This window comes from Uranotaenia lowii, unplaced genomic scaffold (assembly GCF_029784155.1).
Source record: "Uranotaenia lowii strain MFRU-FL unplaced genomic scaffold, ASM2978415v1 HiC_scaffold_48, whole genome shotgun sequence".
NCBI classification, from domain to species: Eukaryota; Metazoa; Arthropoda; class Insecta; order Diptera; family Culicidae; genus Uranotaenia; species Uranotaenia lowii.
The window spans coordinates 99,958-126,734 of record NW_026598400.1 but is presented as its reverse complement, the minus strand read 5'-3'; the positions used below and the strand labels follow the sequence as shown (position 1 = coordinate 126,734).

Below are 26,777 nucleotides of genomic sequence, written 5' to 3'. Positions count from 1 at the left end.
GAATGTGAAAAATAAATCATCAATTTGTTCAAAAGTACGTAATGGATTGATCTATTTCCTGCATAATTTCATAACACAATATTAGGAATATAGTTCAATTCATAAATGTCAGTTTTAAACCAACATGGAAGGCAATTCTATTGAAGTAATGAAAAAAAAAAAACCCTTAACCCGTTGTCTTAGGCGCCTCTACCCTACCAGTTGTTAATTTAAACTCAATACGAGTCAAACGAAAATCTCATTTCCAGGTTAAATTTTTTTTCGTCAAAAAAAAAAAACGATTTTCTAATAGTTTGTTTCGTTAAAATAAACTATTTTTTTTTTTTTTGATGACTTTAACATGAATTGAACATTGCTGATGTGCTTTGCCAACAAAATTAATGTCAAATCAATTTTATTCACCATGAAAAAAAGACCCCAGAAATAACCGGCACGGCTACGTGAGAAAATAATTGTTAAATGCAAACTTCTGTATAAGACTTAAAAAAAGTACACCTATGCGTTTACGTAATTAACAAGTATTTGTTATTTGATAATTAAAAGGATATACTTAACTTTAATCCAAAGAACGATTCGCAGAAATTATCTTATGTTGCAGTACATTTCCTTACAGCTCCGCTCTGGCACCGGCCCCAGCTATTAATACGGCCGAGCATCCAATTTCTAAGCAATTTTTCAGTAAAAATAACAATTAAAAATATTTTTTCTCTTTTTATTAAAATTGGCAGCGAAAAAAAAATCACACCCGTCGTTCACGACCGCAGCCTACTCTTTTTTCATTAATTATGGAAACTTCTTTCTGATTATAAAATTACCGAAATAATTAGCCATTTGTATTATATTTTCTATCTGTTTATAATACAGTGCAATTTTTTAAATAGCGTATTTTTTATAAAATATTGTAAGTATTTACAGCGCATATATTAATACTCATTAATTTTTGCTTAACAGTATGACTAAAGATGATTGCTAGTATGTTAAGCATAGTTATTCTTGTAGACTAGATAAATTTGTATTATGTCAGGACTTAAGCTGCTCTGTATCTATTCGCCTATCAGTAGCGATTTCAAGAAGTTTGTTGAATTCTGTTTCCAAAGTTTGTCTGGCCTAAAAACATAAATAAACATTAATGAACAAAATTTATGTAATGTTATGATGTTTTGAATATTTACCTGTGTGTTTTGGGTAGGAATTTGAAGAGCCAAAGCCAGAGAATTTGCATCAAAGCTTTCGTCTAACGCTATCAAAGCTCCGTGAACCCCGGATTCTAACAAATTATTACCATAGTCCTGCAAAACATCAAGTGTTATCCAATGGGTAATATATATAAACTTGAATGCTAAGCACCTTCAATCCTATCGAATGAACCCAACGTATAACCTGATCGTTACTCCATACCAAAACGTCATCCATTGTGTTATCTGCTGCTTTTCTACGTTCTTCTAAAGCGCTTCTGTCATAGTTTATACGCTTTAGACATGAAATTCCATACTGAAGACTAGTTCGATGGAAACTATCTACCATTTTAAGTTGGCCTCTTAGATCCTTTTTGTTCAAATGATCTAACATTCTCGCATCAACGAGACATTCCATAAACGTAGTTCTATACTGAGGAAGACCCAGTCCAGGTAACCAGTAATTTCCAATCCACTCATGGTTCATATCTCCTGCAAAATAATGACAAAATTCAGTTGCCGCTGTTGTCCATACTACATATGTTAAATGCCTACCAAATGCCAAGGTTGTCCGTGTGGTCTGCGGAGCTGAAGGTGAGGTAAGGCAAACCATTTCTTGAATTGCTAAGCGCAATTTAAGCCGATGCAGTGGATTACTGATGCCTATTTCTCGTTGGATTTCGGTATCGCTCAAGGCACTCATGATTGCACCTGATTTCACGTTAGCTCTACACGCTGCGACATACCATGCTGGCATGCCAACCCATAATTCCAACCAAGCTACGATTGTCGGTCCGTTCCAAAGAGCGAATGGAGTGCCAGCTTTCATCGCTTCACCTAACAAGTCGTGCCGATAATCGTGTTCCCTGTTAAACATTGAACCATTGTTAAAATATTAATTCATTTTTTTAATATTATTTTACAGAATAATCAACCAAATTTATTTTCAAATATTGCTCCGGTCTTTTGAAAAAAAAAACATGTTTTGATTTGTTTTCTGAATTAAGCTAAAATTGGTTCTTAAGTATTACAACAACATGACGGAAAATTTTCTATTCGATTGAACTTTTTTCACCCTCATCATTTCGAATCTGCTGGAAGATCTAGTCACGTTTTTTGTTGTGAAGAAGTCACTGTAACCAATGTGGTTTATTGTGGATAAGACAATCGTTGCAAAAATCTTAGAATCAAGAAACTTTGTTGAAAATTTCAGCCTTCCAGGTATATGTAGCGTTTTTTCGGCAGAGACTTTTGCGCTGAGACATGCAGTTAATTATGCTAATCCAAACGAAAATACCATCTTTTTAACGGACTCTGCTAGCTGCATTGATGCAATTCAACTAGGAAAATCAAAATCCCTTGGATTCAACAGCTAAGTACAATGTTGGCTAACAATAATTTCACTTTAGCCTGGGTTTCTGGGCATGCTTGCATACTGGGTAACGATAAAGCTGACTCTTTAGCTAAAGCAGGAAAAAATGAAACACCTTTGGTTATACCTCTCCCAGCCCAAGACATAAAACGCTTAGTTAAAGACAGAATAAGAGCTGAATGGGAACAAAATTGGTACGCTTCTTTAGATTTCCTGAGAAGGATTAAGAAATGTATCACTAAATGGAATGACCGCAGGATCGCTTCTGAACAGCGAGTCTTGAGTAGGTTAAGAATAGGACATACTCGATTAACTCATTCATTCCTTTTCGAGAAAGACTCGCCACCTGTCTGTCAATTCTGTGGAGTACGGATTACTTTTCAACATATTCTCGTTGATTGTGATGGATATGATCAAGCCAGACGAGATCATGGAATAACCGGAGATATCTGTGGAATTCTACATAACGATTCATCGAAAGAAACAGCAATTATAAGCTTCATCAAAGCTACTGAAATGTTCAATAAGATTTAAGTTAAGATATCATTATGTTAATTAGCTTTTAAGAAACTTTAAGACACGAATGCCATGAAAATGGTAAAATGTCTTTAATAAAATAATAATAATAAGAAACTTTGTTTTATAAACTACTTCACAAACGATCGTATCCTTCGCGAAGTTCTAGGCACCCTTAAATCTTATTTAATCTTCATGAATCCTTATCTCAAAACTCATTCCCTCCACCGTTCCTACAGTTTGATATTGTTGAGAATTTTATGTAGAATTTTAGTTGATTTGAAAAATCTCCATCAGGTGAAAGGGGCTTTAAAAAATATTCAATTTCCTATAAACACTATCTATTATCGTACACCATTGTACGGATTTGAAAATGTTATGTTTTGCGTTAAAGGTTGTCTATGACATTCAAAATATTAACTACTTACTTTTTCTTCTGTCGGTAATCTATCGATGATAATTTTCCTGGAACTTTATAGACCGTGATAGTATCATAGTTTGAGTCAATATCACTAATAAGTGATAAACCACTCATGGACATCATACTGACGGAGCCATCCGGCATAGAAGAGTCTTTTCCGGGTTTACCCTACACCGTAAACAATGTGGTTTTAGAAAGTTTTAGACTTTTATTTCAAAATTTATATTACCTTTTCTTTTTTGCTGAACAGACGTCCTAAACTGGATTTTATACCTTTTTTCTTTTGAGCGGCCACTACAGCGTCTCGAGCAACAGACGTCGGAGTTTGTATGGAGTTCAACGTACTACTTATGGCATTGAATTTTTTAAGGGACTCTTGACTACCATGCCTCGAACCTGGAGGAGACATCGCGAAAGATGTCGCAGTACCACACCTGAAAACAAAATCATGTTGGTAGCATTACACTCGGGAACAATAACAAAATATTCGATTGTCGTATTTTGTAGCAGCAAGCCTTAAACATCATCAATTCGTCATGCTTAAAAAGACATTATTTGAAAGTCTAAGGTGAAAATATCAGAAATTATTTGAATAATATCGAAAACTCCTAGTGGATAATACAAAAGTGTGGTTGGGTAAGGTATCTAGCAAAAGAAAGTACACACTAAGAAATCAATTTTTTGCTCGCGATAATGATTCTTTAAATTACAGGGGAATAGCTTAAAAGTCACGACATTCGTAAAGAAATTCACTCAAATCTTGGGACGCGTCTAACATTTTTACGAGTATATAGTAGAGTTGTCAAAAAAGGGAGTACGTTCCGAAACCTAAACCTTTGGGGCTCAAATCGGTCCTTGGCCTGCCAGAACTCCCCATGCCAAATTTCAGATCATTTGGTTTATTCAAAGGAGTCGTTTCACGACTCTTGAGCAGAGCTGCAAATTTTCGGGAGAAAATACAAAGCCGAATTTTGAAAAATTACCTTAGTAGCTTTGCCACACTTCCTTGCCACGTGTTGTTTCAGTCAATGATAGTTGTAGAAATGAAAATATCACAGTCCCTACGATCACTGATTATTCGAGGAACGAAATTGTCATGGCTATATTTTTGTTGAAAAAAAACAACGCGAGAAAAGTCGTGTCCCAAAAATATGATGAAAGAAACTAGAACCATCAGTTACTAAGGTGACTACTACTGGAGAGAAAACAATTCTCTTTAGATTCATTTCATATTTCAAGTGATCGTTGCCAGAAGGATAAATTTTCGTCCGAAGAAAACGCTTCCAGAATTTTTTTTTTTCAAGTTTCAGGTTATATGCCGATGTTTCTGGATCGGTTGTTTGTAAATCCACAAAAGAAATGTTTTTTAGGACTGAATTTTCTATTTATGCATGTTTTCGCGATTTTAAATTTCGAACGTACTTTTTCCTAAAAGCTGAATGAATAATTTCGTCAATTGAAGTTTTTTTTATCTCATACATACATCTTATCACATTCATATCCCAGACAAAAATTCGATAACCATTAATTGAAATGAGAAAAACTAATAAAAATCAGCTATTTCTAAAAATGTTGGAAAATGTCATTTAATAACATCGCATCGGTTGTGGAAAAAATGGAAATCGATGGTTACTATTTAAACACATTTCTGTCTCCGCATTTTCGTGACAAAGAATAAATCCAAAATATCTTGAACACGCGTTTGGCGAGCTATAGAGATTAATAAGCATGCTGATAGCATCTATAGGTTACTGTGTCAATTTCACTAATTTTCTTTCATTGTACGGGAGTCATCGCAGCTCTGCTCTTGAGTTTTTACAGAAATTTGACATCATTTGGGTTAGCTAAACTACGAAGTCCACTATTCGTCGATAAATGTTATGCAGTAAGAATAAATGAAGAAATGAATTATGTTCAACGCGGCGCTATAAGGTATTTTTTTGTAAGGCCCATGATGTTTAGCGCATTTCTGGAAAATTAATTGATATTCAAAAATCTAAGTAGTTCTTTCAGACAAGCATTATTCGTTGAAATTTTAAAAAATAAAAAAAAAAAACAAGTACAAAACTAAAACTAGCGTTACAGTGGTAGTAAATTAAACATATTCAAATGAAAAATGAAATGTATTCTGATACTTACAAAATATATTTAAGGAAACTGTAAAGTCTTAATCCAATCGATGATATGAAAAATCCCTAACTATTTATAAAGATAAAATCGTTTGTAAACTATTAAAATATAGCTTCTTCGTTGACATGATGGCCATATATTTTAAAGGAATAATAAAAAAAACGAAATAAAGATACGAACCCTACGTTACTTGATTTTATATTTTTCTTTGAAAAACATTTCAAACATTATGAAATAATGCAGAATTAAAAAAAACTTTTTTAACTTTTTCTATCTGTTGCAAGTGTTTAGAAAGTATCTGTAGATACCTAGTAGATATTTGTACATTAGAGTGGCATCGAAAAGATGTAATATATTTACTTTTTAACTAAGCATGCCAACTTAGAACAAGCAAATACCATCAAATACCATCAAGTGCAGCACTTTTGAAGTTAGTTCTCTTTTACGGACACTTTGTTGGGTTAGAAACTGTTCCTGTTTCTGGATATTACAATGGCGACGAGGATAAAGAAACATTGCGTTGGGTAAGAGGTTCAGGTATGTTATTCTTAAGAATCATTTTCGAAGAATTCAAAGAAAAATAAGAAACGAACCAGTCGTTGTAGTGGAAATGGATCATCACTAAAATGCGCGATGAAAAGGCTGTTTCCAATCTGCCGAAAAGCAGGTGAAAAACTATTGTAATAGTTTGTTGTCATAAAATAATTTTAGAAGTACAAACGGATCAGGCGCTTAAATGCGCACTGAGAAGACTGATTCCATTCTGCCGAAAAGCAGATGAAAAACTATTTTTGAAAAATTTGATCAGGTGCTCAAATGCTCATTAAGAAATCTGATTCCATCCTTCCAATAAGGCAGGTAAAGAATTGCAGTTATGGATTAGTTCCTAAAGTGCGGAGTTCAATGGCTGGTTTCAACTGGAAAATTAGATGCATATTTTAAAAATACACAGAACAAGAAAACAAGAATTAGAAAATAGTTTTGATTGAAATTTGTTTCAAAGAAAGATTACTGCGATGGGAAAAAAATGATTTATTCTGTAAAAGGTTAGCCCGTCCTTCGTCGCGTCGCGTTAGCGTCGTGTTTACATTTGATCGTCCGACGCGGTATAGAGCTGCTTTTTTACATTTCTTAAGCCTAGTCCACACTAGGAGACGATTAGTCTCGAGACGATCTCTCAACGTCATTTTATTCGGGAGACACTGAGACCGTCTCAGGTTTCCAACAACAACAACAGACTTCGTCTCATAACAGAAATCGCAGATAATGTTGCCTAGTGTGACTAGGCTTTACGCACACTTGAGGAGCGTGTACAGATGAGACAAGACAATTATACTCAAAAACTCTCGGTACAAACACAGATCCCGGCAACGATACAAGATTTGTCTATGTATCGTGCAGATCCCGGCAACGATATACAATCCGTGTGGAGCACATCTCTCAGATTTAAGCTTTTCCCCTCAAGTTTAAGCTTTTTTATTCAGATTTGAGCTTTCATCTCCTATGCTCTCAAGGCGAAAAAAGCTTAAATCTGAGGAAAAAAAGCTTAAAAAAGAGATTCACCAACACTTAGTTAAAAGATGTTGGTCATACGATACATAGACAAATCCTGTATGGTTGCCGGGATCTGGGTATCGTGTCTAGAATATGAAAGCTCAATCTGAAGAAAAAAGCTTAAATCTGAGGAAAAATGCTTAAATCTTAGAGATGCACACGGATTGCATATCGGTGCCGGGATCTGTACAAAAAAACGGGCAGCCGATCGACAAGCATGGTCGTTTTTAAGGTTGATTTTCCCTAAACTGAAAAGTGTTGGTGAAACAACCAGTCTACGAACGAAGTTTTGAAACAAGATATTGATGAATTACGATTGGACTATTGCGAGTAAACAGCAATGTACATGTAGTGAGATTGAAAATGTAATATCCGAAGTTGCGATCAATCATCATCATCAGGGGGCTAGCTGTGACTGTGAAAGTTCCTCTTGTTTACCAGTCACTCATCCGTCAATTTTTTTTTTGCTTTCAATGTCTTTAATGTTTTTCTCCTTTCGGTATCTCGTGGAGTTTTTACAACAAATTATCGCGCTACGGTGTTATGAAATGTGGTTACTAGGAAAGTGAACGAAGAGATCAAAGAAGATGTAGTTTGGTGGAACATCAATAAAAGTGTGGAAATCATTTGGTGGTTTGAACATGCTGAGAACATAGGATCCGACGGCACAACATGTACAATCAAGTTTGGACGCGTTGCTCAAAATGATAGTCAAAAACAAAGCAAGCGGTGAGGACGTTCTAATTATTTCTAGAGTTTGTTTTGATTAGGTCGTAAGAACAAAATAGAGTTTTAGACTGCAAACGAATGTAAAAAAATGTGTTCTATGTTTACTCAAAACATGGATTCATTTTGTCACGAAATAACTTCAACAAAACTATTTGAATTTTAGACGTTTAGTTCCTCATTTTTGAGTGCAATTTGGTTTTACGACCTTTTGCGTTGCGCTAAATTGCCGTGCATGCAAAAGGACCTATAGGTTTATATATAGACAACAGTTCGGCTGATTGGTTGTTCGGTCCTTTTGCATTTTCAAAGAAAGTGCATGAAATTTTGTGAAAATATGCGAAAAATCAAAATAAAAATCGGTTGTAATAGTGTGTGAGCTGGCTTAGAAGAACGAGTGGCTTAAAATTTAGCTGGGTAAGTGAGATATGTGATAATTTATACTAGCAGACATATTCATATATTTTTTCGACTACAACAGATACTTCCTGAACAATTGGTTAGCCCTGGAAACTTTTACGCTTAACTTGCTGGATCAACTGAGATACATGTGGTAGCTAATGATGTCCTGTATCATAGAAACATTTCGCCAAAGGACAGTCCGGCGCAGCACCAATTCAAGGAACCATTGAGCAGGCACTTCTAAGAGGTATTTGTGCTTCCGATTATTCTTATTTTTACTACACACAATTCAAACGGAATAGCGAAGTTTTGGGCAAATTCAATCATTTATCAAGATTGAATTCAAAAGTTAGCAAAACGACGTTTGCGCCAAACTATTAATGCAAAAGGTTGTAAGTAAATGTTGACTTGAAAGAACAAAAGTAATGCCCATATCGGAAACACAGGCATATTTTTTATCCATTTTACGATATGAAACCAAGTTTTCAGACAATTCTGAACAATAGTTATAATACTAGAATTAAAAAGATGTTTTGAAACTTTCCTCGCGATTTCCTCGAAACTCGTTGGGTGGCTCATACGACCTAATCAAAACAAACTCTAGATTTGAATTATTTCTCTCTTTTCTCTTTCGCTCTTGTATTCTTTGATCAGACATATTTTAGCTTTAGCTCTACCACCCAGTGATTCACTGACAGTAAACAGGCATTGCCATGGGAGCGGGGGCGGAGGGTCTGATTCTTAAACATCAATCTCTCGTGTATTACTTTTTTGGAGTTTTTTTCATTGTTCTCAAAGTGGGTGGCGGGGGAGAGAGATTGAGAACACTTTGGTTTTAAGAACGTGCGAATATCAAGTTTTACTTTTGAAGAAAATGTTCCAAGACCTTTCAAATTCTAATTCAAGCTGTTAATGTTTTGCTGAAAACCGAAGATTTATTATGAAGATCTATTGGATTTGTTGAGGATGTAGAAAAGAATTTTCAATGAAAAAAGACGCTTCCTATTGACTGAGCTTTGCGCGGTAAAGACGAAAAATTTGGAGCCAGTGAATAAAATGTGGGTAAAAACGTACACCCAAAATAATCTGCACGTCGTGGCTACGTGAAAAACTACATAATTTTTATCCAATTGATTTTCACGTAGATCCTACGAGATCAATATGTAAACACGTCCCTAGAAGAATTCGTGTTTCATGGGCCTTACCTACAATTTAAATGAATTTTTAGTGAATTCAACTCACTGTGCAAAATTCACCGTTTTTCACAAATACACTTCCTCCAAAAGCCACCATTTCTCAAATTAAGTTTCGTATTTTGAGAATCTAATAATGTCAAAATACGTAAAATTTACTATCCACTTTTATACATTTTTCTACTGTGACTGAAAAAAACTGACGATTGGTTGATTGAAAACTACAGAATTTACACAACTATTTTCACATTTTTGTGACCATGATCTTTTTTTTACTTAGAATAACGTTAAAATAAATGATGTTAGCTTAATATTGTCTGAGATTCATATTTAAGTTATGTAACGATGTTTCCAAAGCTATAAATTTTGTACTAATTAGTTGAGAAACAAGAGAGAGAAATAACGATTTTCAACGAGGAGTGTCACATTGACACTCTAGAACAGGCTTCCGAAAAGTACAGCTTTGCTATGACAGTTTTTTTCTTGCCAAACAAACTGTCTCGGCAGGGTTGCCAACATTTTTTTTCAAAAATCAGGGAACTGGTGAAATAAAAATCAGGCTACGAAAAGTAACGGAAATTTCGCTAAAAATGATGACCTTTTTTTTTGGTCACCGATCCTCATTTTCTTTCTAATATGCGTTGTGATAAGTTAAATAATTCTACTGGAATCAACGCATTTAGTTCCTTTTTTAAAATAATAATTCCATGGAATCTTCCAATCGCTTTGATTCAGCCACATTTCCACTTTTTCACTTAAGCAGTGGTACCTAATCCAATTCTTTACTACCAGTTTTCCTTCGAATTCGCAAAAATCTGGCAAAATCAGGCATATTCTCAAAAATCAGGCAAATTCAATGGCTTATCAGGTTGTCAGGCAAAGCCTCAAAAAATCAGGCAATACCTGAAAAATCAGGCACATTGGCATCTCTGTGTCTCGGTTTTCCTTACCATTCGGTTCGCTGCTGTACCGTCGGTAACGAATCGTAATGCTTCGGCTACATCGCACAGGTGCGAGAACCCAGGCTGTATCTGAACAATCTGCTCAAAGCATGCGTTGCCGAAAGTGTTGTGCTTTAAGCTGTAGCGAACCCAACCGACAGTTCGGTTTTCATCCCCCCATCCTCCTGTTTCGAAAATAATTTCATCCTAACTGTCGGCTGCAGGGCGTGACAGTTTTTACAGTACTGTCACGGGTGACTGTATTGTCCATACCCTACCCATGCCCGATCGTATGCGCTGCTGCTCGGATCGAATAGATCGAACGAGCCATATATTCACACCGACCGAGACGTAACGCGATGTGTGGTGCCGGTGCAGGTTAGGCGAAAAGGGGTGGGGAGGGTGATTGGGGTGATCACCACCCGCAATAGCTTCAAGCAAGAGGAAAATACGTTCGTTCGAAATTAACTCGGCCCGAGCGAATCTCGGCTACAGTCGGACGGAGTGAGTAGTACTGTCATGCGAAATTCAACGCATTGAAAACTGTCACGAAGATTTTCCCAAAATTGTCACGAAGCTTAAAAAACTTTCATACCCACGAACAAACTCTCGCATGAGGTAAAACAAGGCATCGCTGTACATCGCACGATCGCTCCTTTTAAAACTGTCGGGGAAGAAATATTCGGGAAGCTTTCATCGAGGTGCATGTGCGACATTCGCAAGAATGCTGTCGTTCGCTAGTACTTTTCGGAAGCCTGCTCTAGAACTCATTGAGAAGTTTTTTGTCTGGGATTTCAGAGAGTCCATGAATAATTATTGAAGCAAAGTTTCATAAATTGTTGTTGTTAGGATGCTTCTGAAGCCGCAAAATTTTTAGAAGCGTCATATCAACACTCTACAGCGGAGATATCAACTTCTTTAATGCCCCTGAAAAAAAACCAAAGCCTTACAAATTCCAATAGTAATACTCCATAATATTTGTTCGGAAGAAGTTTGAAAAATATGTTACAAGTTCGACGAGTTATATTATTTCGATAAAACATGTTCTTTTTTTTTTTTTTTTTTTTTTTTTTTTTTTTTTTTTTTTTTTTTTTATGGCGTTTAAATAGCTCGGGGAGCTGACGCTGGAAATGAAAATTAGAATAGTTTGGAGAAGAAAATTTAAAGTTTAGAGAAGGCAGCGTAGAATAGTAAGCGATCTTGAGACGTTGGTTAAACCATCAAGCACTTCATTATATCCATGGAATATGGATAAAATGCAGTTCAAGATAATAAACCAACCCCTCCCGATACCAGTTGGAGGAAGGACATGGGCGGGTTCGAGACTGGCCTCTACATACTCCCCACGCATCTAACTACATTTAATTTTTGTGTTATTAAAGGAATCATTTTAACTTATCTTATATGTTTTTCCTTCCTTCGTCGTCGTCTGTTGAACGTCTGCTTCATGTCTCCGCCCCAATTCCACTGGTATGTGTGATGGGTTTCGTGATAGTTGTCTCGGGGTCCAGTCATCATATGACTCCGAATCGTATGCGCAGGGGTATATGAAAATAAAAGAAAGAGAAAAGGAGAGGAAAGAGAAATATAAAGGAAGGAATTAGTTCTTGCATGAAGTAATTGAAGTGTTATTTGCTGTTTTTCCCTAATTTTTTGCCTTTCATTTTCTAAATTTTGAAATTTTTGTTTTTCTTTTTAGAGTTTTTCCATTTCATTGCTAATCATACTATTTTACCAAAATATGGATGTGAGAGTTTGTTTTGCTTTTTGGAGCAAGCCTATTTCAAACTAATAAAAATTCTAGCTCAAATTAATAGTAGAAGTAAGCTACCTTATTCCTATCACAACATCACAAAATCATGAAAATTTACCAGAATATGGATATAAGAGCACATCTTACCGTACCCTACCTACCTCACATAGTTGAATGTTAAAATCCATCATAATTTACAAAAAATCTACATAGGGGTTCTATTAAAATATACCGCATGCCTATTGTAAAATGCCCGAAATCAGTAATTAGGACTACCTACTCATTGTTATTCTTCAAAACCGTACATTCTAATATATACTTCCATAGATGAATTTCAAACTAAACCGAAAAACGTAAAGATTTGCTAAAAATGAATAATTAAATAAAAAGCAAAAAAACGTCTTACCAAATGAAATATAACATTTTCCAACAACAGCATTCCCATCCAATGAGCCTCTAGTTCTTGTAAAATGCTTGATTTAAGAATAAGCCAACGAAATTCATAAACCGCAAATACACACTTACTAGAGCATTGGGGAGGCGAATACCATAACCTTTACCTAACATCGTAATACTTTTCACACGTTTTCTCTATTTTTAATTCTACAAGACTAAACCATCTAACTACCTAACCAAACGAATTATGCCCTATTGAAAGTATCAACTTTTATTATGGTAAATTGTGATACTTTCACTACCAAATGTTGCGATTGTTCTGCGGAAGGGAGGGCAAGTGTTTCAACTCCCATTCATCTTATCAACATGGATCATGAAAAAAAAAAAATAGACATCTTTGAACCTACTGCTGAATTTAAACTAAATAAAGATGTCCAGCTCCTCTTCTAATTTAGGCCATATTATGACACCATGTTTAACAAGATTGTGTGTAACGACACTGTCAGGAAAATGATGGGTTGATCCATCATTTTCACAAACATACACACCGCAGCCGTTAACCCATTGCAACTTAGGGTACGGTTTATTTCGATAAAACATGTTCTTTCATAACTTTTTCTATAAGAAAAACTGGATTTACAATGAAATATAAATGCCTATCAGAACAACAAAAACGGGCTAATAAACCGCACAAATAATAACATTTTAAGATTCTATATAATTAATTTCTACATTAAGGACCGCAAAGAAATATAAGCCTGAAAACACCAAAATTTGGAATTCTCTATCTAAGAAACGCACTCGCGTCAAGCGGAAAAACGTGATATCTCGTATTTGGTCCGCAATGTGTTAATATTATTGATTACTTGTACTTTGTTAGAATTGCAATTAGTGATAATATGACGTTGATGAATGGCAATGATGTAGAATCCCAAACCTATGGTCACTAAGCGCAAATGGCGATGAATTGATAAGAATGCTTGAAAAGTTCGAGTTTATAAACGGCATATTGGATATGATCGGCACGCTCATTTTAAGAGTATCTCTATTTGATCTTTTTTCGTAAAAGCACCGTTTGAATGATAAATATGGTTTTGCATTGTTTGCCCGATTCTTTCTAGATGCTAACAAAATGTTGGGTCTTAAAAGTTTACAATTAACCATTCGAGTCGTTCCTTTTAAAGATTCCAATTGCGATTTGACTTTTTTAAATCTTTTAGTCATACTATGATTAAGCAGATATCGATCATCAAAAATATTTTTATCAAATGTAATGAGATCTGAATTTCCCAATGATTGTCTGACAAAATGAAAGAAAATCGAAAATAAATTATTTTTGCTAATATAACAAGTTTGGCGACATACCTTCGCAGTTCTTCTTGACTGTGCGCTAAAGCAAGCGCGAAACGCTCCAATCGCATTGAACGGGCTGTGAGAGGAGACGCTGCTCCACTGGAAGATGTGTCCGCGCATGCTAAGGGAATCTCTTTTCCTGTATGAAAATCTTCGAGAGATTTCTCTGTTGCCAGATGGGATAACTGTACCTGTTAAAAAAGTGAGAAAATAGTTATGAATAACATGGCAGCGTCAAGTTCAATTTAAATTTGAAATTATGTCCACATGCTCCATTATTTTAACTCAAAATTTAAGTTTGACTGACGTTCAAAACATAGTTCGATTCTATGAACTTAAAGATGCTTAAAGTTAAGTAAGGTACACCGGGTTAACTGTGGACGGTTTTTCGTATAGTTCAACTTTAAAAACTCCTTAAAAAATCAGCAGTGGATAAATTTTGATAAAATTACGTTCAATGTGATGCAGAACATGTTGTTTACAAACGCTGAAGAGATGAGCTTGATAGAAGCAAAGCGAGAAAAGTTATCACATAAATTATTATGAACTGCTGGTGTCTTCATTTACCACGCTTTTGGGGTAAGTGTGGACGGTAGATTTTCCCTTTGATTTCTTTTTCAACTAATTTTTGTTTTCTTGGTTGAAAACGTTACTTTATGGCTCGAGCCGTCCAAAATTTTGGAAAAAAATCATTATACTCTAAGGCATCTTTCAATGATTATTGTGTGTAATTTATGTTGCAACACACGAGTTCCGATTTTATCGGAAATATTTACTTATTCCAGAACAAACCCAACTTTTCATGATCCGAATGCTAAATATAGCTAAATTGTATTGGATGAAGGAGAGAAAATTGAAAAAATGTGTAAACATCAAGTTTGATTAAAGCCGTCATCACTTACCTCAGGTAGGGTTTGGAGACAAAATTTTAGTTTTTTGTAAATAAACTCTTTTTTCTTCCGCCGTTTCTTTCCCTAACTGGTTGTTTCGAATGTGAGGATTGTTTCAATGTAGAGTTTTTCGTCAAGAGCCAACTAGTTTACGAGAAATTTGCAATTGAAAAAGATGCATATCAACTCGACATCGTAGTTGAAAATAGAAAATTTCCAAAAAGTGGCTGTAAACATCCGCTATTGTCGGAATCGTATCTTTTTCACAGTTATTGGATAGATTACAAGTAAATTGAACATTCTGCATCAAAAGTTTGGAAAAATAAGGCACAGTATTATTTTAATAGCCATCGTCCACACTTACCCCGGTGTACCTTACACCTTTTTCTCTTTGCGATGGTTCAAAACGAAGTTCGAACTGCGAACTCAAAATTGAACCCTTTTTTCCTTCGGCGAGGGAGCACAGCTGAGTTCGACTTTATGAGCAAAATTGAACTCTCTTTGTTGGACTGAAAACACTTAGCGAGTTCAGTTCGAACCGGAACAGCAACCAACGAACACGACGCAAAATTTTGTCGTTCCGGAACAATTACCGGAAGACTATGAGGAGCTTCATAATTCTGTCCGTCATTGTCATCATATGGTGAGCGGCTTGGAATGTCCGGAAACTTCCGGATGTTATTTACTTCCCGTGGGAAGTAACATCCGGAAGTTTTCTTTGACCAGAAGTGTCAAAACGACCTAAATTTACACGCCTCAAAAATTACATTGTTGAGAAAAATACACCGTGGTAGAATTTTATATCAAAATCGATGTTCCGTTTTCGTGCATCGTTTTCGATCTAAATTTACACGATTTTTTCTTGCTGTGTAACATCTGGAAGTTTTCTTTGACTGAGAGGATAAATTTTAGTTCGGCTATCGAACTTAGTATTGAGTATGCCTATCAGAACTTAGTTTTGCGATTGCCCAGTCAAACTCAAAGTTGAGGGCTGCCACTGAAGTGCTGTTTTGAACCAAAACTACTTAACTTTGAGTTTAATAGAAGGAGCGTGCACCTCATTCTGTTTTACGTTAAGGCTAGTATAGTCCATGGGATGAATAAACCCAATTAGTTCAAAAACCCAGAAAAATTTACACTAGGCAAATTGCACTGCGACTACCCTCATAGGAATAAACCTATCTGTTTCAAATTCCCAAAAAAAAACTATGCGATTTTGGTTACTGGGATGTGGTAGGGGATAAAAGTTAGTATCCAATTTGCCAGATAGAATAGATGTTTCATGAAGCAATCTACTCTGACTGATCTCATTTGAGTCCTTATAAATAAGTATTAGTTAATATTAAAACAAGATCGCAGACCTACTTCATTATGGAATTTTTTGTTTTTTTTTCGTCGAAGAAACTTTAACACAGTTGTAACTAAACGTTAAATTATCCAATGACTTTATAAATGCATATGTGAAAAGCTCAAATAATATTTTTATATAAAGATGAAACCTACCTGACTAGATGGTAGTGATTCGGAAAGCTGTCCTTGACTAAGTGATACGGTATATTGATGTAGATGAGCTGGTGACATAGATGCTGGTGCCTAAAATAACAATACGATAATCTAATTACTCGGATGCTTCACTCATACAATTTTTTTTTATTTCAAACTAGCTTTCTCATTTATAAACATTCAAAACATTATATGTGGCAATGTGAAGCGCCATGAGTTTAAACCATTCTATTTATGATAACATATTTTCTTCTGAAATGGAACTGACAGGCGTTGTTGTTTTCTTGAATGGTGAAAATGAAATGCCTTTTCTATGTTATGACATGTACTTGTTTTCTTCGAATTTCGACCATTTTTACATGAATTCTAATTCCTTATAATTTTATCAAATTTTAGTGAATCCAAAGCTTTTTTTGAATGAAAATGTTACTGTTATATCCAAGATAAGCTAATTTTATTTAAAAGTGTCCGGTCGTGCTCAGCCGAACCAAACAAACAACCGAATAAAAAAACAGCTCGTCATTCTAGTTTGAGCTGCCGTGGCGCATAGACGTGACTTTTACTGAACAAGATACAGTTTTGAAATAAGTGATTCCAAAGTTGTTTTGTGATAAAAGTTTTATTACCTATTTGGTTATTGGACACTTGAAATGAGTGTTATAGCCGGTGCCCCACTGGGGGCACCTATGAACGGCATTTTAGAAAGTTGTGAAAAAATGTTAGAACCTGCGAAAAAAGATGGCGGAAAAGGAGTTTTTGAAAAATACTTTTACGCTAGCAGTGACTCTGGCCCGTATAGTAGTTTTAAAACAAAATGGTTTCTCGAAATCAATAATGGACATTCGGAAAATAGGACGCTCGAAAGTATTGGTTTATTTTCAAGATTTTGCTGAAGCAAACAGGCTCGTGAATTGTAGGAATTTGTCTCTGAGGAAATATGCAGCATATATTCCGAATGTTTTGTGTCTGTGAGGGGCGTTATAAGTGGCATCCCTGAAGACATCGACGTCAAGGAGCTACAAAGTGAAATCGATTCAAACATGGAGATTCAAATTCGTCAGTAAGGACAATAAGGTTCCATTAAAAAGGTATGTGTTGTATTCCGTTCCAATAAGCTTCCGAATTCAATAAGGATATATGCTGTTAATATGAGAGTTGAGGCCATAAAGCTGATAACTGCAAAGGTAGAAAACGATGTGACAACTGTGGAAATGCGGACGAAGAAAATCATGACATCAAAAATTGTATTAATCTGACGAAATGTGTGCACTGCAAGGAATGCCACAAAGCATCAGACCCCAAATAATCGGAAAAGCTAAGCAGGCAGCCATTAAGAAATTGATGGCCTGCCAAAATTTAACCTTCCAAGAAACTAAAGAAGAGTTGAGGGTGGAAACTCGGAATGGATTCGATATTCTCTCAAACATGAGAGAATTTCCGAGCATTTACGAAAGTTTTGCGACAGTGACAGCGAAAAGCGTTAAGCCTCCAACAAAACCACAAAATCAACATAGAAAACCAGTTGCTTTACTAGCGCAAGTGGTGGAAATAGCTTAGCTTGATTGACTACTCACATCCACCTTAATCATTGAACCCGAAATACTATACCAACAGTTTTCAAATTAAAGATGAACAATTTTGTTGATTATTTTTTGAGGCATAGAAGTTAAAAACAAAAGATTATATGTTTGTCATACAGAGAAGAAAGAAAAGCTATGTTCGTTTTCCAGAATAAAACATTTTTTTAGACCTGCGGAATTCAAAATTAAATCGACGCATTCTACAATAGGGGTCCCAAATGACTACGTTACGAAAATTCTCATGGAAAGGGTGATGTCGAGTTTAGAAAACCGACCTTATACATATATTTTATAGATTGGCCCAAAACAACTGACCTTTGCAAAATTTTAGCACAATCGGACTTGATTTAGGAGTGCTTAAAAGCGCTCAAAGTTTCGATTTTTCTACCCTCAAAAAACAACAAATGGGGGCCAAAGGAGATCGGAAAAATAAAAATTTTAATTTAACATATTGCCAAACGACTCAAAAATGTTGAACTATTTTCAGATTTGAAGATGACTGAATGGAGTGTACTATTTTAGCGATATTAACGTTATTATACGTTGGATCGGAATGAAAATTTGCCCATTGGGGTTTTTAGGAACAGGCAATGGATTTCAGTTATCAACTACCTAACTAAAAACTAAATCTTTACAGTTGCGAGCGAAGCGAAGTTCGTACGGGATCAGCTAGTTATTTATAGAAACATTTCATCACATTCGCGCATAATATACGACGCCCGTTATCGTCCATAGCACATTTTATTTCGCTCATAAAAAGGGATAATAGAAAAAAAACATAGATTTATTTAAAGGAATTAAAAAAAAGTTCCATCTAACAAATGTCAATGTTGTTTTACGACAGCCAATCTATTCAGGAAAAATACTAACATTGACTGGTACATAAGTACTAGTTTTGTGAGCCGTTAGCAAGTATCAAGTGAGATATGCAAACATCTTAAATTTAAAAATTATTTAGCATTTAAATGTTATTTTTGCGTGTAACAATATGACATATTTTTTTACTTACTGTATGGTATTTGTGAAGATAGTCTCGATTCGGACTACTAGGGGTACTTCTGCCGCTAAGGGGTGGACTTTGTCTTTCTATCGATCGGCCTCTGGCCAATAAATTCATATGCTCCAAACTCCCAACTCTAGACTCCAATTCTTCAGCTCGAGCTTCAGTCGATTGTTTCTCTTCCTGGATTAGACTGAAATATAGAGTAAAATCGAGATAATATTCGCTGAAATAAGAATGATCATGAATTCAGAAACGTTACCGAATTTCATTGTTAATGGCATCCAATTGTTCTTGCAACATCAATGCTAATGTTTGAGCATCAGTATGACCACTAGGAGATATTATATCTGCCGCACTAAATAAACTTTCTGTGTCATCGCCGTCCACCGCAGCTCCTTCGAAATTAGGTGGCCCTGAGATTTGCTGCAATTTGCCCCAATCATGCTCGGCCATCGATCGATTATAATGTTCATCTTCTAATAGCTGTTTTTTCCGCCTTAAGCTAAGTGTTTCAAAACTAGCATGTGAAGCACTTCGCGAAAAGTTCTCTGCTTCTGATATATTTGTAGGTGACAGACTTCTTGTTAGAGCTTCGGTTTGCTGGATATTGAACGCAATTTCCTGTTAATAAACAAAATTCTATCAACGATGCCAAACAATTTAAGAATAGATTCAAACCTGTTGTAAAAGTTGTCTTTTAAAATTTTCCATTTCGAGCCTGCTCTTTGCCATCTCCTTCAGTATTTCAGATTTGTCGTGGCTCAATTCTTCAGCAAACTTTTTAGCTTTATCTAGCTCCTGAGTAAGTGTATTTTTTTCTTCGAGAGCAGTCATTCTTTCTTTCAGATGAACTTGTAACCGATCGTTGGACTCTGAAAGCAGTTTGTCCACAGTTGAAGAAAGTCTTTGATTGTGCTCTTCATTCATTTTCAGTCTTTGATTTAATCGCATAATTTCAGCATTTTTCTCATCTACATTTGCTTCCAATCTAGAAATACGATCTTCGGCTGAACCATGTCTTTCTTGGGCCTGAAATAAAAAATGTGAAAATAACTCCTTATTAATTGTTTCTTACAAAAATTCACTCAGGTATTGTCATGTCTGGATTTATATTTTACACACTGTAAATGAACTCTAAAAATAACTCATACTAATGAGATCTCTCACGATCCGATCGATGTCGAAATAAAAGATCATTCTATTCTTACCCGTGGACATAGCGGAAACCTTCAAAGCGCGTATTTTATTTAATGAATTTGAAAATCCTATTTCTTACTTTAAAATAACGTTAGAATAGGTAAATCGTGTGATGAAGGATTTATCTTCACTCGCCTCTCCCGTCACATAGTTAAAATAGGTTCAAATTGTTCAGTAGTTACCTGAAAAAATCTCTTTCCCCTTTCGTTTCCCTCAACTCAATCTACATATCTATCTCTTTCATTCATTGTTCTCATTTTTCCTTTATTTTTTTACATCATCTCTATCTCTAATTCTTATTCACTTTCTCTCTTCTCCTCTAAGACTTCTAAGAGAGTGCTCTGCGTAATCGAAACTGAGTCTAGCTAAAATTGGGAAGCCCGCGATTTGACTTTTTTTACATTGATTTCAACTTTTGAACGACAAATTGAATTTGTGTCCAACAGAGAAAAAAATCTACCTACATATATGATGTTAGCCTACAATTAAGCAGGGTGGATATAAATCAATAAGAAAAAAAATAAAAAGAGTCGAATTGTCGAATCAAATTTTCAAATTAAATCAGTTTTTTTTACTAAAATAGGATTTGTTCATTAAACTCATTTCAAGGGAAATATTTTAGCATCCAAAGGTTTTTCATCATGTGATAAAGCTGAGGCTGAGTGGTTCAACTCAGTGTAGGGATGAATCATCCCAGAGGATGAAAATCCCGTATAAAAAAAAAAAAAAAAAAAGTTCAACTCAGTAGAATAAAAGCTGTATATGTGAAATATTCATGATACATGATTTTATATGGTTGATTTCACTAACAAATCCCTCACTGAATGAAAAATTCTATCGAAATTCAACAATCATTTTTATACAGACGACTACGTATTTGTATTTAGCACTCAATCAGCCCTTTTCTTCTCTTGGTTAAGAAAAATCAAAAGCTCGAAGGGTGAATATCTGATAAACACTATTTTGATAATTGTTGAGGATTGTTCTGACATGAGACTGAATTTATTTTGCTTGAAAACACATGGGACTCATATGCGAATAGGGGCAGTTTAGCAGGGGAGAATGGGGTATCGCGGGCCATGGGGAAACGTGGGCCACTTTTAATATCTCAGATGTGTGTTGAGATAAAAATCTCAAACCAACTGTCATCGTCGTCGCTTTGCGTGAGCATATATTTCTATATGTTGTTGACTTAAATACGCATCATAAGCTTCTTTTATTTATTAAGCTAAAAAAAGTTAAAAAAAAATTACTTAAGGTACACCGGGGTAAGTGTGGACGGGTTTTCGTATAGTTCAACTTTAAAAAATCATAAAAAAATCAGCAGTGGAGCAATTTTGATAAATTGACGTTCAATGTGATGCAGAACATGTTTTTTACAAAAGCTGAAGAGATGAGCTCGATAGAAGCAAAGCGAAAAAAGTTATCACGCAAATCGTTATGGACGGCTGGTGTCTTCACTTACCCCGCTTTATGGGGTAAGTGTGGACGGTAGATTTTCCCTTTGATTTCTCAGGAAATTTTCAAAAAATTTGTGTTTTCTTAGTTGAATACGTTACTTTATTGCTCGAACCGTCCAAAATTTTGAAAAAAGTTCATGATACTATAATTATAGTGTGTAATTTATGTTACAACACACGAGATCCGATTTCATCAAAAACACAGAACAAATAAGTACTTTACTCAAATTTTCATGATCCGAATGCTTAATATAGCTAAATAATACAACTCATAAAGGATGAAGGACAGAAAATTGAAAAAATGTGTAAACATCAAGTCTTTTTAAAGACGTCCACACTTACCCCAGGTAGGGGTTGGAGACAAAATTTTAGTTTTTTGTAAATAAACTCTTTTTTCTTAATTTTTAACCGCTGTTTCTTTTCCTAACTGGTTGTTTGGAATGTAAGGATTGTTTCAATGTAGAGTTTTTCATCGAGAGCCAGCTAGTTTAGGAGAAATTCGCAATTGAAAAAGATGCACTTCAACTCGACATCGTAGTTGAAAATAGAAAATTCCGAAAAAGTCGCTGTAAACAACCGTTATTGGCTGAATCGTATCTTTTTCACAGTTATTGGATAGATTACAAGTAAATTGAACATTCTGCATCAAAAGTTTGAAAAAATAGTGCACAGTATTGTTTTTATAGCCATCGTCCACACTTACCCCGCGTCCACACTTACCCCGGTGTACCTTACATAATTTAAAAAATACCCGCTAATTGCATCGATGGAGAACCTAAAGTTCATAACAAAAATATGCTCATACGCTTATGATCTCAGTTTTGTCATGATCTTTCACGTGGAAAAGGAATTTTTGCTGAAACATCAATACGGTTGCACAAACGCAACCAATTTGCAAATCATAGCTTGTGGGGAATCGTGGGCCACACATCTTGAACCACCTATATTTTTATGTTTTTATACACATTCAGAACTTAAATACGTTTTTCTATCTGTAAAGTTTTCTAAAGCCAAATGAAGAGTTATGAAAAAAATTTTGTCCATCCTATCTAAGAAATTTTGCCAAAACGTTCGCGAGCCAGGTTTTGGAATCTATTCGATCATACACAGCTCTATTTTTTATTTCATCGTCTGAAATTGCTTTAAAATAACGAAATGAATTATGAAATCACAGTTTTGGGTCAACTCATAAGCTTTGCATGTTATTTAGTGGCCCACGATTCCCCACCATTTTTCAAAATCCAAAAAATATTGCTTTTTTTAAAACAGTCAGAATTTGGGGAAAATAAATTATCAAAAATTTAAAAAAAAATACCTTATAGTACCTTGAAAATGTAGAAAATCATGCCATTTTTTATTTTCATTTTATCTTTTATAATAAAGAAGTTATGGAACAACGAAAAAAGTGGCCCACGATTCCCCACTCTCCCATACAATTAACAGAGCTAACGCCTATGAACATAATTTTAATAGATTGCTATTAAGTTAATGTACCTATCAAGCGAGTTTCAAAAATGTTTTAGAAAGACATTATTAGTGTAGCTTGTTTTTTAACACTTCATATGCTTTAGACGTGATTAAGAGGTTTTATTTATTTGATGTGAGGCTCTGCAAGGTGTTTAATGTGACGTATGGTTACTTTAGAAGAAAAACATATTTATCAAAATAAGTGCACTAAAAGCATAATGTGTTATATGTAGCACTGAGTAATGTATAGAGGAAAAGCTCAAGTTAGTTAAGCTGCATATCCTGCCTACCTTAGCGCCTACCTGGGAAAATGCTTCCATTCTAGCTTTCAATTGTTCTTCCATTTCCGGCAGTTTTGAAAGTTGTGCTAGTTTTTGTTCAGAAAGCTCCAGCTTTTCTTGAATGGCAGAAATTTTTCCTTCTTGTAGCTGCAATTGATAATATGTTATTAACAGAAACTGAACGTTTGCTAAACAACAGATATTACCTTCAGTTGAGCTTCCTTGTGACGCAATTCTTGTTCTAACTTTTCGTTGAGATCGTGCAAAGACGTTGACTCACGTTGTGCATTCAAATAACGCTTTTCAAGAGTTGCTATTCTTTCTTCTTGATCTTCTTTCTGAGCAACATTCTCTCTGAGATCTCTTTGTAGTTTGACGCATGCTTCTTGTGACTTGGTGAACTCTTTCTGAGTTTTGTTCAATGTTTCTTCTAGATCATTTATTTTGTTATTTAGATCTGACACCCTACGCTGCCATTGAGAAAGTTCAGCAGTCTGTAAAATCAATGGTAGATTGATGTTATATTGATAATTTAGTTTCTTGACTATAACTATAAAACATCTTCCTTTATCAAGTGTCTTGTCCATGGTAAGATTTGTTTAATATTGGTCACCGTCCATGAACGGAATATTAAAAAAAACGGCTATAGGTAGTGCTTTTTTGGTATATACTAAGGATTAAAAATGGTTTCTTCTTTCGTTTGTTCTTGTTTTATTCAATGTGTCACTCTTCACAGCAATGTTGAATTTATACAGTATCCGAAAGGGGCATTTTTCCGAAAAACAACATACAAAAAACCTTTATTGAGAAAAGTTTAAAAAAGTTCATTTCATTTTATTTTATTTGAAAGTGTTCCACCATATGAAATTAAGTCAGTATTTACATTTATGCCATTTATGCGTTAAAGAGGTACTAACTAGTGGTTTTTTTAATTATTGGCTCCTAATTGTCAACAGACACTTGATTCAGAATGACCAATTTTACTATACCTGCTTTTCTATTATGGTTTGCAGTTCATGTGTTTTTGCTGAATAATCCACCTGTTCAATGGTATCACCGTTTGATAAAACTTCCTGTAACGATATGGAAGATTGAAAAACAAGTTTGAAAAGAAATACGCGAAACAAAAATTGAAGTTTTAAATTTCCGGCAAGTACATATAGTTGGGATTTAAATTAATTTTAACAGCGAAATGTTTATAACATGTACATAAATTTATTTACCTTAGTATCATCTCCATTTTCTTTTAATACATTTGATTGGCCTGCAAGTATACCAGATTTATGCTGCTGCAACTACATAAAAATCGTAAATTAGTGACAACAATTGCATGTACTCAAAACCCCAAAAATATTTACCTCTTCTTTAGTTTGTGTCAATTCTTCTTCAAGTTCCGTATTTTTTTCCAGAGAAACTCTAAGACGTTCGCGAACCTTAAAAATAAATGAAAATTGACTAGATATAATGGCTTCGTACGGTTAAATCAGGGTATTGTTGGTAGAACATATCTATTGATATTGCAAGGATTTCGTAAACATAGGTTCGGTTGAGACAAAAAGTGAGTTACCAACTGTTTTTTTTTATATGTCTGGAACAATCGAATTGAAAATTCTGAAAGGTATTTGTATCTGAGTACATGTTTTGGTAGGGAGTTTCTTCATATTGTTAATTAACTTCAATCAAATATGAATAAAAACTGATGTGGTTTGTTTTAAGGTGGCATAATAAAATATTAATAAAACAAAATGCAAAATGAACGCACATTCATGTTCTAATAGAAGACCACTTTTGCCTTCGATTTACGTTATTCTAACATACTCTCATACACTCTTTATACATACTGACCTTTTCGTCTAATGCCTTATGATGTTCAAATAAACTTTTTAGCGCCTTTAAAACTTCTACTTCACTAGAAACTCCACTTTGGGATGCAGCTTGGCGTTTAACTACTGTCATACGAAGGGATCTTTCGTGCCTTGACACCAAACATTCGAGATGTTCCAATAACAACTAGAAGAAATATACAACGATTCAAAAAAATAGCCATAACACACGATGTTTCACCTCTTACTCTCGTATTATTCCGTTCCGCTTTAAGTTCACCAATCTCATCATCTTTCTCTAGCAGAGCTTCTCGTGCTTGGGTTAGTTCTTTCGTTAACGTAGAAAAGTCCTGAAATGGTAGACCAAGAAAAAAACTTATTGCATTTGTTACAAGTTTTTCCTTAAGAGAATAAGGCTATGATCATTTAGAATCCGGGCAGTTGCAAACGTCTGTATTTTAAAAACTATTCATTTAATCGAAAAACTTTATATTTAATGTTAAAATATAAAGAAAATAATTTATCGTTGATTACAAGAAATACTCTTAATTTATCATAAAATATCTTTTTTAATCTTTGCATACTTTTTTCAGTCATGTATTGATCTATTATTTTTAACACAAAAGCAAAACCTTTGCAAAATCATGATATTTTACACATATTCTCTGGAACAACCAACTCGAATCTGGGTGGAACCTTTTCATAAGTAGGCATCATCTCAAAGAATTTGACCTTTTCAATTCGGTTTTAACATAAATTTCTTCGTCCATCAGGACACATCTGTCACATTGTATAAAAACCGGTTGCACAGATTGCGATCTATGAAATTCCTCACTATTAGTTAAATATTTACTTGACTAGAAGACAAGTCAGGCAACACTTTTTGCCTGCGGAAACGGATTTTTTAACTGCATAGTTAAGGGGTCTGCATTCAGTTTTCCCAATATCCATAGATTTTATACCATAGTTGAGATCAACGGTTCCCCTCCGATGCTTGGTTTGAACTTCGTGAGTATCCTAGAGTGGCTCCTCATACTTCTTTTCCATTTGGACCAAAAACAATTCAGAAAAATTTAACAGTTCATGAGTTTTCATGTCAACAATGAAGAATTTCCGAGGCGATTGCGCAAAATTATTGTTATCATGTATTTTTGCATCGTCAATATCTCAAACACAAGTTAATTTAAAAAATCTGAAAAAAGGCAAGATAGTCCTTCTCATAACCAACACAATGCTGCTAAAGTCTTGCATATCCGAACGTAGCTATCATCGAAATGAAGTGCCCGGATACTAAATGATCATAGCTTTATGTACTACTTATGTATTTAATTGACCCGAATCGGAGTCATATAGTTTGATAAATAAAAAATCCATGCACGGTGAAACAGCAGTTTTTCGAACGAGTTGTATGGGAATTCCTCGAAGTTCATGTTTAAGCCTCATGCTCCAATGTTCCAAAAATTAATCATTTTCACTGAGCCATGCTTGACTACATTCAGAGCCAAAAAATCAAAGCAGTCAAATTTTCCTTCTTCAACCAAATCATATAAACAATCATGCATAACAACGACGCTTCTGTATTTGAAACACTTTTGCGATACATGATGCTGTAAAGAAGGACAAAGACTATCAGCTATCGAA

At 34.9% G+C, this 26,777-nt stretch overlaps 1 protein-coding gene across 4 annotated transcripts in view; it reads right to left on the bottom strand.

The window, feature by feature from the left end:
- Positions 1-820: 820 nt before the first annotated feature.
- The window catches only part of LOC129760167 (liprin-alpha-1), a 44,582-nt gene continuing 18,625 nt past the window's right edge, over positions 821-26,777 (bottom strand). Inside the window, exons 2-19 of one of the 4 annotated variants that reach the window (XM_055757765.1) lie at positions 25,385-25,486; positions 25,159-25,323; positions 24,672-24,746; positions 24,537-24,608; positions 24,303-24,386; positions 23,520-23,807; positions 23,323-23,460; positions 19,587-19,937; positions 19,168-19,529; positions 18,915-19,098; positions 16,326-16,415; positions 13,945-14,123; positions 3,714-3,918; positions 3,492-3,652; positions 1,731-2,041; positions 1,348-1,667; positions 1,173-1,289; positions 821-1,107 (exon numbers count right to left, since the gene is read on the bottom strand). In XM_055757765.1, coding sequence (XP_055613740.1) covers positions 1,021-1,107; positions 1,173-1,289; positions 1,348-1,667; positions 1,731-2,041; positions 3,492-3,652; positions 3,714-3,918; positions 13,945-14,123; positions 16,326-16,415; positions 18,915-19,098; positions 19,168-19,529; positions 19,587-19,937; positions 23,323-23,460; positions 23,520-23,807; positions 24,303-24,386; positions 24,537-24,608; positions 24,672-24,746; positions 25,159-25,323; positions 25,385-25,486 — 3,291 coding nt within the window. In that variant the 3' untranslated portion in view covers positions 821-1,020. The remainder of the gene's footprint in view (positions 1,108-1,172; positions 1,290-1,347; positions 1,668-1,730; positions 2,042-3,491; positions 3,653-3,713; positions 3,919-13,944; positions 14,124-16,325; positions 16,416-18,914; positions 19,099-19,167; positions 19,530-19,586; positions 19,938-23,322; positions 23,461-23,519; positions 23,808-24,302; positions 24,387-24,536; positions 24,609-24,671; positions 24,747-25,158; positions 25,324-25,384; positions 25,487-26,777) is intronic. The other 3 variants (XM_055757766.1, XM_055757768.1, XM_055757769.1) reach the window with 3 other exon arrangements.